Here is a 14521-nt window from a genome sequence, read left to right as displayed (position 1 = left end):
AATATGGGATATGAAAATAAATCAGACAACAGCTCCTGGATGCAGGGAAATTATGATGGTTTATTGGGAATAATTGAAAGAAACACAAGGTACTCGACTACAAAGAAGAATTTAGAAGGCAGGAAATTTACCTATGTTTATGGACTCAAAATAGGCCAGTGAAAAGGTAGTATTTGATGTAGGCACTGGAGATTAAAAAATTACATCTGAAGATTAATATCATGACTGATAGACACTATCAGCATATGTTTTCCCTGTGAAAGCCCATTTTGTCATAAATTTCCTTATTAATAAAACCTGATTAGTAGTTGTTACATTTCATGTGTGTCTTCATTTCCATTATATCTGGTGATTATTTTCCTACTATCCCTTCCCAGGGTTCATTTGCATTGTACCTTCTCTTCCTAAGTCCCCTGCTACTAGACTTAATAGAACTAAACCCTGCCTAAAGGTCTTCCTTCCTTTACTCCATAACCACATTCTTCCACCATCTACTGATAATCATAAACTCTGAATGGTTTGCTTTATATTATCCAGGCTTTTACAGTCAGGTCTAAAGACCAAGGTTCCCTTCCATTTGTCCCTAAGCAATTGTCTATGCTCAGGCTGAATGCAAATATTTATGTTCTGATTTACTGGTATCCTAATAGCATTCAGAAAAAAACTGGGGATTAAGATAATTTTAAGGGTCAGGCATAGTGGCTCATGCCTGTAATTCGACACTTTGGGTGGCCAAGGCAGGAGTGACACTTGAGGCGTTTCTACTTCTAAAACAGTGGTGGGGAAAAACTGATATTGCAGACTTTTCCTATGTTCTTATCTACTAGTATTCTTTAAATGCATTGATAACTTGAATGAAACCTAAATTGTTACAAATTCAAGACCAGCCTGGGCAATATAGCAAGAGCTTGTCTCTAGAAAAAATTTAAGAAATAAATTTATAAGAAAATAATAATTTTAAGACTGTTCATTTTATTTAAATGTTTTAACCTAGGCAGAATTCAAAATAGCTTTATTATGCCTCATTTTGTAGAACTGCACACAAAGCCACTCCACTATGATGTACCCACAATATATAAGTAAAACAGTATATTATAAATCTGATCCAAAACTATAATGCTAGTTTTACTATCTTTTAAAATAAACATGTGCAGGAACCTAACTTGATATCTCTTGTTTTCCCTCAGTAAATATCTTTATAACTAGGAGACACTCAGAATCATTCTGTTAACCACAGAGTTCTCTGAGAGGACCACGTCAGGGGCCTTACAAATATTTGTGTTTATTGATAATGATCCTGTTCCCTGTAAAAAAAGTATTTAAAATAAATAAGATTCAAAATTATCTTTTTACATCCTCTTACAGTCTATGTGCTACTTACTATTAGACTATAGAAAAGTAATCAAGAAACAGTGTGCTTGACCCATGGTTGACAGTGATTACACACACAGAGCCCTTCTAACAGTAATGGAAAACCACAGGCCAGGCACAGTGGCTCATGCCTGTAATCCCAGCACTTTGAGAGGCTGAAGTGGGTAGATCACTTGAGGCCAGGAGCTCTAGACCAGTCTGGCCAATGTGGTAAAACCCAATCTCTACCAAAAATACAAAAATTAGCCAGACATGGTAGCATGTGCCTGTAATCCCAGCTACTCAAGAGTCTGAGTCTGAGGTAGGAGAATCACCTGAACCCAGGAGGCAGAGGTTGCAGTTAGCTGAGATCATACCACTGCACTCAGCCTGGGCAACAGAGTCAGAAAGAAAAGAGAAAAAGGAAGAGGAAAAGGAAAGGAAAGAGGAAACTACAAAAATAATTACTAAGTCATTACCTTTAATACCAGAGTCACAAAACTTCTAAGATTACCATAAGAAAGTATCTTGAATTATACACATGCTATTTCTTTCAGCACTGTCAGAAAAGCAAAAGAAAGTAACAAGGCGATATAGAATAGGCCTTAATAACAGTGACCTGGAGAAGTGGTAAATATCTATAACTTAATGGTAAAAATGTAACAATCTATGTTTCATTCTAGTATCAATGCATTTAAAGAATGCCAATAGATAAGAACATAGAAAAACTCTACAGTATCAATTTTTCCCCACCATTGTTTTAGAAGTAGAAAAATTATGAGAACTAGAAATAGAAAAGATAGGTAATGATGACTATATCATATTTAGTTTTCCACTACAAAGTAGCAGAATTTCTCAGAGCCTTATGCTGCTAATTTGTAAATTAAAAGTAATAATGTCTATTGTGCTTATCTCATAGGATTTTTATAAGGCTCAAAGTGAAATAACGAAAGAGGAAGTATTTGGTATCCTGTAAGTATTATGTGCATTAAAGATAGTCATTAGTATTAATATTATTATTTTTTAACACAGAGCCTTGCTCTGTTGCCTAGGATGGAGTGCAGTGGCACCATCTTGGCTCACTACAACCTCCATCCCCCAGGTTAAAGCAATTCTCCTGCCTCAGCCTCCCCAGTAACTGAGATTACAGGTGCCTGCCACCATGCCTGGCTAATTTTTATATTTTTTAGTAGAGTTGGCTTTTCATTATGTTGGCCAGACTAGTCTTAAACGCTTGACTTCAAGTGATCTGCCCATCTCAGTCTCCAAAAGTGCTAGGATTACAGGCATGAGTCACTGTGTCTGGCCAAGATGGTCATTACTAAAAAATGTTAGGAAATTTGTGAATATATTAAAATATGTAGACTGAACTGGGCCCAAAAGAATTAAGTCTAATTCATGAATCACGTTTTCTGTTACTGCTAAATTTTGTTTTCTTCTGTCAATGTCATGCTAGAATAAAATTTCTAATTGGAAATCCATTTCATATTTTGGAAAGCAATTTCAAAACAGGCGTTTTATTTAATACAAAGCTTTTCAAACCAAAGAAAATCACATACATAACATTTACCTTACACACAGTTTCTAGTCCATAAGAATTTTCACCTCGACTAGAAGCACCACCAATTTTTTCTACTCTACTTATCACACCAAGAGAAGCATCTAAAACAAATGGAGGATCCTAAAGAAAGGAAGAAAAAATAATTAACACTGAGCAATTAATACTGTACAATTATATAGCTGATCAAAATCTGAATTAGAAATGATCAGAAATTAACAAAACTAGCTGTAAACAGCACACTTATGTACACACAAAAATCTAATCCAAGTCTTACCCGTTCCATGCTCTTGAAATATAACCTATAATTCGTGACAGTCAGAGTTCCTCGTACAGCACCAGTGAATGGACATATATAAGTTACATCTTTGGCTGAAAAGGCAAGAAGTCCACAGTTTACTATACATTGTGTGCTATTAAAACCTACTACCTTATAAAATTGTTGTGATTCCTAGACTAATTTATGCTGAAAAATCACAGAACCAGTGATTTCCAGAGACCTAAGAACCCTGAAACCCAAGCTTCCATCCCTGCACAAATCTGGGGAAGAAACACATAATTAAATGGGATGGGCTGAAGAGGTGGAGGGACTTCTCATCCCATGAGAGAGAATGTAAGAAAACAAAGGGGCTGCTAGCTTGGCTAGATAAAACAGGTGTTGGTAGCTGCAGCAGATAAAGGTGAAAGTGCTGGCAATGGTGGTATCAACAATATACATGTCAAGGCACAGTCACCATCATGTCATTGCAGTTTCTATGCAGCCTCACCAATCTCCTGATCTTCCTCTGTTGCCCACAGTCCACTTTGTCAACAATCTTCTAAAAATGTAATATCCAAAACGTATGTTACTCCACAAACTCCTGATCTGATTACTTATGGGGAAAATTTTATAGGTGAAATGACACACATTTAAAATATAATTTCTTAGAAAGATAACAGTATAAGAAGAGGATATTATAATGATGACCAACCAATGCCAGACTTTGTAAAGAAATAATCACAAGTAAAGTTTTATTAAATAATAAACGATGAATGTACAGGGCATTATGTTTTGTAAAATATGCATTAACTGATTATGCAGGATGACTTAGGACTCAGTATCTCAAAATATTATTTAAAATGCCACAGTTCATTATGTCCAGTACATGGTTTTTATATCTTAAAATATTTATAAATTACTGGCATGTCATTATTATAGCAAATCAGCAGATAAAGGAGTATCTTCATCATTCCAAGGAAGTAAGGAGCAATTCTACGGAGCAACAACTTTCTAAGACCCTTTCAAGGGGCTTCTGGGAAAACTTGGGGCCATGAAACATATTTAATGAGGTATTAAAACCTCCTGACTTTGGTTCTCATTCAACACTTTAAAGGACTGGCTGCTTTGTATGGAATCAGAAATGAGACTGATCTTTTAACAGTCATTTCTAACCTTCAAAATAGTTCCCTTGGGAACAATTTAAGTATAAACTACTTTTTAAAATTATTGTTTCCAATGCATATTTCATTTAGAGGAAAGCTTTTAGAATTAAATGAACCTATCATTATATAAAAATACACAAACTTGCTTTGTACAAATATTTTTTTTCCCTTATGAATTTTTACCTCATGTAGGAAAGCTTTACTCAAGGTTACTAAAGATATTTCTGGATTCCTTCTAGAGTCAGTTTTCTTACTCATGTAAGAAAAATCAGCTTTATTATCCCATATCCCACCACAGGAATGCCATTCTCAGGCCAGGGCTTTTCTGTTAACACCCTCCCCTTTATTCTAAAATCATGAGATAATATACATAAAAGTGCTTCTAAAATTCTAAGTACAATACAAAAATACAAGGGTTTATACCTATGTTACTATTATCATCATTAGTCTTTGCTTTGTTCTGTACCATTTAACATTCCTCAAGAGATCATGAAAATGGAGAAAAGATAAATACAAGGAATCCTGAGAGACTGACTCCTCTAGGTCAGTTACCTGACTGGATGTTAGGAGTCCAGAAAAAAAAAAAAAAAAGAGCAGTTTAGCATGATAACCAGATTTCTGACTTGAGTAAATGGACAGCTGGTGTCCATTTGAGGTGACTGAGAGAAAGTAAAAAAAAGTTAAGTTTGGCATTAAACATGATGATTTCCATTTTGGACATGTTGGGTATAAGGTTCCTACAGGATATGAAAGGATGTGTGTTTAAGATAGAGGTATCTGTTTACTTACATTAGGACAGCGGTTCACAGTGGAGATACAAATTTTGGAGTCGTCAGCCAATATACGGCAAGTGATTACTAATTTAGATATGGTCAACTGAAAATAGTGTATAGGAGGAAAAAGGGAAGTGGGTCAAGGATGAAGTCCTAGGACGTGCTGCTATTAAAGAAAAAGAAGCCAACAAATAAGACTGAGTGGTAACTTGAAGGTCTTTAATAAAGCCATATTTCATAATGGGAACTGCAATTACAGCATTAAGTTTAGAATAAGAAAAAAAATTGTCACAATGCTAGATATAACCTTATTAGCTAGATTATCTCTCTATGCCTTAGTTTCCTCATCTACAAAATGGGGTTAATTTTATTCTCAAGAATATACTCTTTGAGAATGACTGAGATCGTAAGCACTCAATAATAAGAATTACTGTCATTATATAATAGCCAATGCTGAAAAAATATAAGTAAGTAGTTCAGACTGGGAGCTTAGTGTATACATAAGGCTGAGTGGGGAAAAGAAAACGACTGAGAGGTTATTCAGTTAAGAGTCAAGAGCAAGAAAAGACAGCATGCTAAAGACTGGGAAGCTAAATCTAGTAAATAATAATCCATCTAGAGTATATGTCCTCCCTTTGGTTTATTTTTACATGCAGAAATGACATCTAGCCAAGTAAAATTAAGCATTTGTTTAAATCCTTTTTAAAAATTATGATTGGTACCAAAATGAAAGATGGTAGCTGTATTAACTAAGAAATCATTTACTTCATTCTTCTAACATATTACTGTATTTCTCAGAGTTCATGAGCAGATATCTGCAGATATCACATGGATGAAACAAAGCAAAAGCATGAGGAAGAAAGAACAGCTTAGAAGCTCATTTTCAGTTTCTAGTCCATATTATAAATATTAGGCTGGGCAGAGAAAGGCATCTACATACAAACAGATGCAATGGAGATGACATATTTCATCCAAAAATTAACCTGAGTTTATTCAGAGAAGACATAAAGGAGGCAAACAGAAGAGAATGTGTTTTAAAAAAAATTAGTTGTGTAAGGTGACAATTCGATGTTTTTAATCTAGGCAATTCAGTATCTGAATACAGTAATTCAAAACGCTAGAATTTTCCTTCACAGAATTCAGTAACAGTTTTAGCAAAAAGCCCCCTAAATTTAAAGACAATAAAACAAACAAGAGAAGAGGCAAAGTATAATTCAATTTGCACGTTTCCCAGTAGTCCAAACACAAACACTAGCAGCGGATTTAAACCTAGGTCTGTAAAACACACTAATATGTTGGGAAGGCTGCAGGTAAAGAGTGCTGCCAGACAGGAGGTGTCTCTGACAGCCAGTTTATTCTCTGTATGCTGAGAGTACCGAACAGTCTGCACAGTCAGAACAGAGAAGGACATTAAGCAAAAAATACCATTACAGACCCATGTCTTTAATATTTTCTCCTGGAAGCAAGGGTGGTTCTTCCATTTCTGCTAACTTGTTAGACTCCCTCAGGACCTGGGGTAGGAAGGACAAGAAAAAAACTTTTTATTCAAAGGCTACTTTTTCACTCATATTTCAACTGAGTATCCTTGCTCTTGAAGTTAAAATATCATATCATATACACTATTTTAAATCAAATTTTTCAATCTGTAGTGTTGGCATGTATAATATGTGAAGTTACTGTTTTTCTAGAAAACATTTACTGAGTGCTTAAATAACATCAAAGCAGTCCACATTTGTTTCACAAAAAAATTTACATGTTTTTGCATTGAATCCTAAGACAGCCTAAAGATAAGGGAGGTATTATATCCTCATTTTACAATAAGGAAAAAGCAGCCAAAAGTGGTAACTAATTAGTTCAAGATCACATAGTTAAAGTGCCAGTGTGTAGATTTGAACTACAGTTGAATGGATTCCAAAGCCCATTCCCTCTCCACTAAGCCATGTTGAAGGGCCACAGTACATTTAAACTCAGATAAAAAATTAAGTTCTTATGTAGATTTAATGTTTAGAGAATTTAGAAATGATGTTGATGAAGAATCTTATTGAAAAAGAGTTTAAATAAAATCATGATCAACAAATGTTACCAGGTAGTTACCTTGTGAAGGATGCTGCACTGTATTCCAAGAATGTGGATATAGAAACAGTTCTCTAAAGGAGTTTCAACCCAGAGAACACAAAGATATACACATATAACCCAAACTGTTACATACTAAATATATCCTCCATTAACTACCAAAAGGCTTCCTCACCTCCTCCCACGTCTTTAACTGTCAAACAGTAAATTTCAGTCTCCAACCCCATTAATTCCTCCATCTTCTGCAATCTGGCTCACCTGTGACAATAACTATGAACTACAAAGAACAAGTTAACTTATTTTCAATAAATTTGCAATCTAAACAAATTCATTCTTTTGAAAGTTTAACAATTTGTTTCATAATGTCACACACATATATTTATGTACCATATCTAAACTTCAGAAAGGTCATCTTTAAAGGTCATCTTTTAAAAATGCTATCTAGTTGCCAGTCCCTAAATAGTCTTATGTAGTCATGAAAGACAGAGGAGGAAAGGAGCACCAGCCTATGAAGATGGGGTTAAGGCAAAAAACTGCCATAAACAAAAATAGACCTCTTGGGTTCAAATGCTGACTGCACCACACACTAACCTGGTACTCTTAGGCAAGGTTTTCAACGTCTCTGTGCCTCATTTTCCCCATCTATAAAATGGTGACAATTATAGTACCACACATAAGTAGTTATGAAAATTAAATGAGTTAATACATTTAAGGCACTTATATCAGTGTTAACACATAAGATGTATGTAATAAGTGTTGTCTATTGTTAATAACAAAACTTCAAACTAACAACTGATTGATTGCTGGAATCTGCTAATATTTCTATTAATTATGAAAGCAACAAAATTAGACCCAAAGATACAAAACAAATATCAGTGTATACTGAAAAAAATCAAATATGTGCAAGATTATAGAAAGGAAGATGCTTTGTTTTTCCCCCAGTAAAGTATGCGTCACTTATAAGGCTGGGCAGTAGCTCCCATATTGCATATGTATACCTTCTCGTGGCTGCTACAGCACTGCTCCACATGACTTCCTCTTTTTCTACATTTCTACATTCAGAAGTGAACTGCAATTCCTGGAAAATATTTATGTTCTGTATATAAGGGACGAGGGTAGTTCCAGCAAAGTCACACAGAAATATGGGAAATGCAATCCTTATAAAGCTTCATAAAGTCAGAAAAGAGACAGGAAACCTCATGCAAGTAGCACATTTGAGAGCCACACATAGGCTTTCTTATATTCTCTCTGACTAGAATGTCAAAGAGCAAGGCGATGAAAAGAAGCAATATAAGATCCTTTGTTTGTCCAGCAGAGCTGCTCTAGACGACAGCTTTTTAAAAATAGGCATATGCTAAAGGTTGTATATAAGCAACTAATTCTACACTGGAGATAGGAAAAGCAACTCCAACTAGAACTCAAGAACAGAACAGGGACAAGGGCAATCTAGATCCTGTGTTTGTTGACAGATTCTACACAAATCTATCCTTAATCAAACAGAAGAGAAAAGAGACTAGGAAAAAAAAAAAGGCCAAAAACAAAAAATTACAAAGACAAGAGAATATCAACCCGAAGCTTGAAAAAACAAAACAAAACAAAAAATAATTCTCTATAGGCATTTGTACAAACATGTATAAGGTACCTGGCACAATCAAAAGGAAGTAAGCCATATTTTTTAAGAAACAGAAAGAGAAGGCCCAGCACAGTGGCTCATGCCTGTGCTCCCAGCACTCTAGAAGGCCAAGGCAGGTGGATTGCTTGAAATCAACAATTCAAGACCAGCCTGGACAACACGGCAAAACCCTGTTTCTAATAAAAATGCAAAAAATTAGTTGGGTAGGCATGACATCGTGGGTCTGTAGTCTCAGCTCCTAGGGAAGCTGTGGTGAGAGGATTTACTCTGAGCCCCAGAAGTCAAGCCTTCAATGAGCCATGATGCACTCCACTGCACTCCAGCCTAGGAAACGGGAGTGAGACCCTGCAAGAAAGGAAAGGGAAAGGGAAACAGAGAGAGAGAGAAAGAGGAAGAGAGAGAGAAAGGGTGAAAGAAAGGAAGAGGGAGGGAAGGAAGAAAAGGAAGGAAAAACAAAGGAATAAAAGGGAAAAGGGAGGGAGGGAAGGAGGAAGGGAGAGAGAGAGAGTAGAAACAGAAAACCATAAGGAGAGAGACACAATAAGACGAGAAATGAGTGAGAATGACTGCAAGGACATTTAAAAATGTTAATAGCAGAAATAAAATCTGTATGGAGTTAGTAACAAATTCATATTAATGTGATATTAATACCCACCTGAAAAGTTAGCAACGATGAAATAAAGATAACTACACCATAAAGACATCTGGAAAATACTGTGATAATGGGAAAAAAAAAATACAGACAGTCCCTTGCATACAATGGTTCAACTTATGGTATTTTCAACTTACAATGGGTTTATGTGGCTATAACCCCATCATAGGTCAAGGGGCATCTGTACTTATTATTCACTTAATGGAAGTGTCAACAGAAGTTTTCTCTGTTTTTTACCAAAATGGCATATTCACATGGTGCTTTTCTTCTCTGCTCAAGAGATTCCCTATATGACACACTTTCTCTAATGCTCATCAAAGGATTAATATTCCATAAGGCATGTTATATAGGGAACCATAAATCAATCTCTGACTCCTAACTACAATATTCTAGATTTAGCCACAGAATAGTAAGCATCTAACTGTTCCAATGAAAGCCACAAATCTTTTCCCTTTCTTTCATTTCTTATGAGGACTGAAGACAGCAGCAATCCTCCAAAGGTCTGACACAACTTGGGAAAATTAACTGATTAATGTTTACCTGAGAGAATAAAGGAGATGGCTTGAGAAATAAAAATGGAGTAAAAGTTTAGGGTTTCCTAGTGAAGGGTTTCAAAAAAAGAATAAGGACTTTAAAACATTACATGAAAAACACCTTCAGAAGAGAGTCCCTATCATATGGGTCCATTTATATTAAATTCTGCAACAGACAAAACTATAGTAGGAAAAAATTCAAAACAGTTGTTGCCATGGGGATGAGAATGACAGTGTGGGCTGAGAAGGGGGCATGATGAAAGTATCTAGGGTAACAAGTTCTATATCTTGACAGGGAGTAGGGTTCTATAGGTGTATGCATTTTTCTAAACTCACAGAATGTACACGTAAGATTTCTGTATTTCAATAGATATAAGTTTTATATCAAAAGAAAAACTATGTGTCACATTTATTTGCATGCTGACATATTTAGTTGGAAAAGCACTATCAGCAATTTACTTTGAAATGCATCAAAAAGTAAGCTAGATGAATAGATACACAGATGATAGATGTGAGATAAAACAAGGAAGTAGGGTAAAATGTTAATGAAAGAATTCTAATAGTGGATACAGCAGGGTCCTTTGTAAACTTTCTGCTCACAAACTTTTATAATAAAATACTGCGGAGAAGGTAAGGATTTTAAAGTTGACCAGTCATGTAAAAAAAAAAAAAAAAAAAACAGGCCGGGCGCGGTGGCTCAAGCCTGTAATCCTAGCACTTTGGGAGGCCGAGGCGGGTGGATCACGAGGTCAACAGATCGAGACCATCTTGGTCAACATGGTGAAACCCCGTCTCTACTAAAATTACAAAAAATTAGCTGGGCACGGTGGTGTGTGCCTGTAATCCCAGCTGCTCGGGAGGCTGAGGCAGGAGAATTGCCTGAACCCAGGAGGCGGAGACTGCGGTGAGCCGAGATCGCGCCATTGCACTCCAGCCTGGGTAGCAAGAGCGAAACTCCGTCTCAAAAAAACAACAACAAAAAAAGAATGAAGATGAAGTTATGATAATCTAGGAAAGAAATAGAATCCGGGATTAGCCTATGGTGGTTGAAATAAAGAGGAATATGATATATTGGAAAAGTGATCAAATTTGACCCTAGGCTTATAAAACATATAGAAGCAATTATATGAATAATACTTGATGATTTTACTTCAGAAGAATTACATCTCAGATATGTCAACAATGGAATAAGAGAAAAAGCAGATTTCAATGAATAAATGAAGTGAGGTCAAAATGAGGAGCAACTCGTAAACACCAGGAACCTATCTTCTTAAAATGGGGATTAGGATACCACATGTTCTCACTCATAGGCGGGTGCTGAACAATGAGAACACATGAACACAGGGAGGGGAGCATCACACACTGGGGTCTGTTGAAGGGGCTAAGGGAGGGACAGCAGCGGGTAGGGAGGTTAGGGAGGGATAACATGGGGAGAAATGCCAGATATAGATGATGTGGGGAAAGGAGGCAGCAAACCACCTTGCCATGCATGTACCTATACAACAATCCTGCATGATCTGCATGTGTAGCCCAGAACCTAAAGAAATTTTTTAAAAAAGAAAGAAAAACAATAGGGGTTTGGAACCGAGAGAGCAAAGCCAGTCTGGTCCGTGAGGCTTTTCTGCCTTCACATGTAAATATCTTCAGTGGAGAATAAGTTACATAACCCTCAGACTTGAGGGAGAAAAATTCACTCCTGGAGAAATCCTCAGGGATACATTTAGCACTTTCTCTTACTGAATCAAAATAATGTTACCAACTGGCTATCCAACGTTTTCTATCAGATGCATCAGAACCCTGCCTGCCTCTGATGCTCTGGCTGGTAAGTTCCATAAATGTGCTCTTTGATAGCATTTAATACAATATTTCATCATTTTATTATCAAGAAAAATCTGATAATCTTATTAAAAATCTTACTTGAAAACAAAACACACAAGATTCAAATTTATAATTCTTTTTTTTATTCCTACTAAACAGTTTGGTATTGCCCCCTTCCATGCCTGCTTCATCATGATTTTCTTCCATGCCTGCTTCATCAAATTATTTTCAAACTGCCCAGTAATTTTCCACGTGATTTTAACTTCTCTTTCACTCCCTCTCTCCCTTTCTCTTCTCTCTCTCTCTCTCTCTTTCACACACACAGGCACATAAACACAAAAATGCACTCTCTCACACACACAATTAGGAAATTACTATAAACTGGATCTGGAAGTTGGCAAGTTTAAGAGTCAGTTTTCATGTGGAACAGTTAGATAGTAGAAAAATAGGAAAGAATTTGTCTGAAATCTGCAAACCACTAAATAATAATCACCTGAAAGGGAAAAAAATGTGTCTATATAGTTATAAACTATCCTCCAGTTTTTTTTATGTACTGTGCTAAAACCCAGATGAGAAAAAGAAGGATTTTCTTAGTAACTTATTTTTTGTTGGATAATCCTTCTAAAGAAAACTGTTGGCCGGGCGCGGTGGCTCAAGCCTGTAATCCCAGCACTTTGGGAGGCCAAGGCAGGTGGATCATGAGGTCAAGAGATTGAGACCATCTTGGTCAACATGGTGAGACCCCATTTCTACTAAAAATACAAAAAATTAGCTGGGCATAGTGGCACGTGCCTGTAATCCCAGCTACTCGGGAGGCTGAGGCAGGAGAATTGCCTGAACCCAGGAGGCGGAGGTTGCGGTGAGCCGAGATCGCACCATTGCACCCCAGCCTGGGTAACAAGAGCGAAACTCCGTCTCAAAAAAAAAAAAAAAGAAAACTGTTTATATCAATTATACTTTATTCTTTTTTTTCCTACAACTTGACTGACAAATGACAAAGTAGGCAAATGAACCATGCAAACAAAAAAATCTAACAAGGTAGAGCCACAGACGGCATCTGGGATAGATCTTATTGGTTACACATGTGAAAGTACATCCACGTTCAATCACAGGGAAGCCCTTTCTTTTTACAACACATTCAAGGACACTTTGGCTTTTCAGCTGAAACCACAACTAGCAAAAGCTGGACAATGTTACAACACTATCCATGATTCAACGACAACAAAAAGGATGACTACGTAAGAAAAACAGTCTAGAAAACATCACTTCATGCTACGGGTTGAACTGTGCCCTCAAATAATCTTGTTGAAGTCTAACCGCCAGTGCCTTAGAATGTGACCTAATTTGGAAACAGGTTGTTGCAGATATAATTTGTTAAGATGAGGTCATACTGGCATGGGGTGGGCCCCTAATTCAATATGACTGGTATCCTCACAAGAAGAGAGCAATGTGAAGAAACAGGGAGAATGCTCTATGAAGATGGAAGCAGAGATTGGACTGATGCATTTACAATGCAAGGAACATCAAAGATGGCTGACCCTCATGAGCTGTGAGAAAGATATGGAACAGATTCTCCCTCAAAGCTCTCTTGGTTGGCAGGAGTCAACCCTGCTAACATCTTGATTTCCGATGTCTAGGCTCCAGAACTATGAAAGAATAAATTTCTGTTGTTTTAAGCCACCTAGTTTGTGGTACTCTGTTTTCATAGCAGCCCTAAGAAACTAATATGCCTAATATCAATTAAAACTTTCAGATTTTCATCTTAAAATCCAAGTTTTCATAATTGTGAAAACTTAGAAGCAATCTGACCATTAGTAGGCGAATAAATAAATGAACTATGGTACGTTATACAAAGGAATATCATTCAGTGATAAAAATAAATTAGCTATCAAGCCATGGAAAGACTTGAGGAATCTTGAAAGCATATTACTAAGTGAAAGAGCTGATCTGAAAAGACTGTACACTTGTTGATTCCAACTACATGACATTCTGGAAAAGACAACAATGTGGACAAAGAAAAAGATCAGTGATTGTTCATGGAGAGGGGAAAAAGAAAGAGGTGAGGCAAAGGGGATTTTTATGACACTGAAACTATCCTACATGATACAATAACAATGAATATATACCAGCTTACTTTTGTCAAAACCCATAAAATGTATACCTCAAAGTATGAACCCTAATGCAAACTATGTATTTTAGTATTAAAATAAAAATGTATCAATATTGTTTCAAAAGTAACAAATTGCAAGGTACATTCAATGGAATAAATGTCAACTCCTTCACTTTTCTGCAAAAACTTCTACAAAAAGCCTGTATCTCTAAAGGGTAACACATTATTCTATACATGAGCTAAGTCACAATTTAATGCTTCCTTGACTCTCATATTTAATCTATTTCTAAGTGTCGTCATGTCTCTTCCTTTCATTCCCCACACCACTAATATAGTCCCACTTTTCCATCCCTCAGGACTAGCCCCACACTTCTGAGCTATACTACAGGCAATCCTTTCCAATTAATGATGGTTCATAATAGACTATCTGACAAAAACAAATAAAACGGAAGATAGGTAGATATAATATTAGATATAATATTACCTAAATTACTTTCATTTTGTCTCATACCAAGGAGAATGAGCCCAGCTTATGTACTGTTTTTAGAAGATCATTATTCATTCAGTGTTCTTAGCACCCTTGAAAGATAAGTAGTATT

The 14521-nt window shown here is 36.3% G+C and overlaps 1 protein-coding gene across 10 annotated transcripts in view; it reads right to left on the bottom strand.

Annotated features, from left to right (window-relative positions):
* The window catches only part of MTMR2 (myotubularin related protein 2), a 102107-nt gene that overhangs the window by 32252 nt on the left and 55334 nt on the right, over positions 1–14521 (bottom strand). For 5 of the 10 annotated variants that reach the window (XM_009007213.6, XM_078339906.1, XM_002754656.8 and 2 more), the window contains 3 exons: positions 6539–6614; positions 3186–3280; positions 2921–3031 (listed from right to left, as the gene is read on the bottom strand). In XM_009007213.6, the coding sequence (XP_009005461.1) occupies positions 2921–3031; positions 3186–3280; positions 6539–6584 (252 nt within the window). In that variant the 5' untranslated portion in view covers positions 6585–6614. The remainder of the gene's footprint in view (positions 1–2920; positions 3032–3185; positions 3281–6538; positions 6615–14521) is intronic. The other 5 variants (XM_035265202.3, XM_078339909.1, XM_035265204.3 and 2 more) reach the window with 1 other exon arrangement.

The sequence above is a fragment of the Callithrix jacchus genome, chromosome 10 (assembly GCF_049354715.1).
Source record: "Callithrix jacchus isolate 240 chromosome 10, calJac240_pri, whole genome shotgun sequence".
NCBI lineage: Eukaryota > Metazoa > Chordata > Mammalia > Primates > Cebidae > Callithrix > Callithrix jacchus.
Note: the sequence above shows the minus strand (reverse complement) of the source record. Positions and strands in the feature narration are given on the sequence as shown.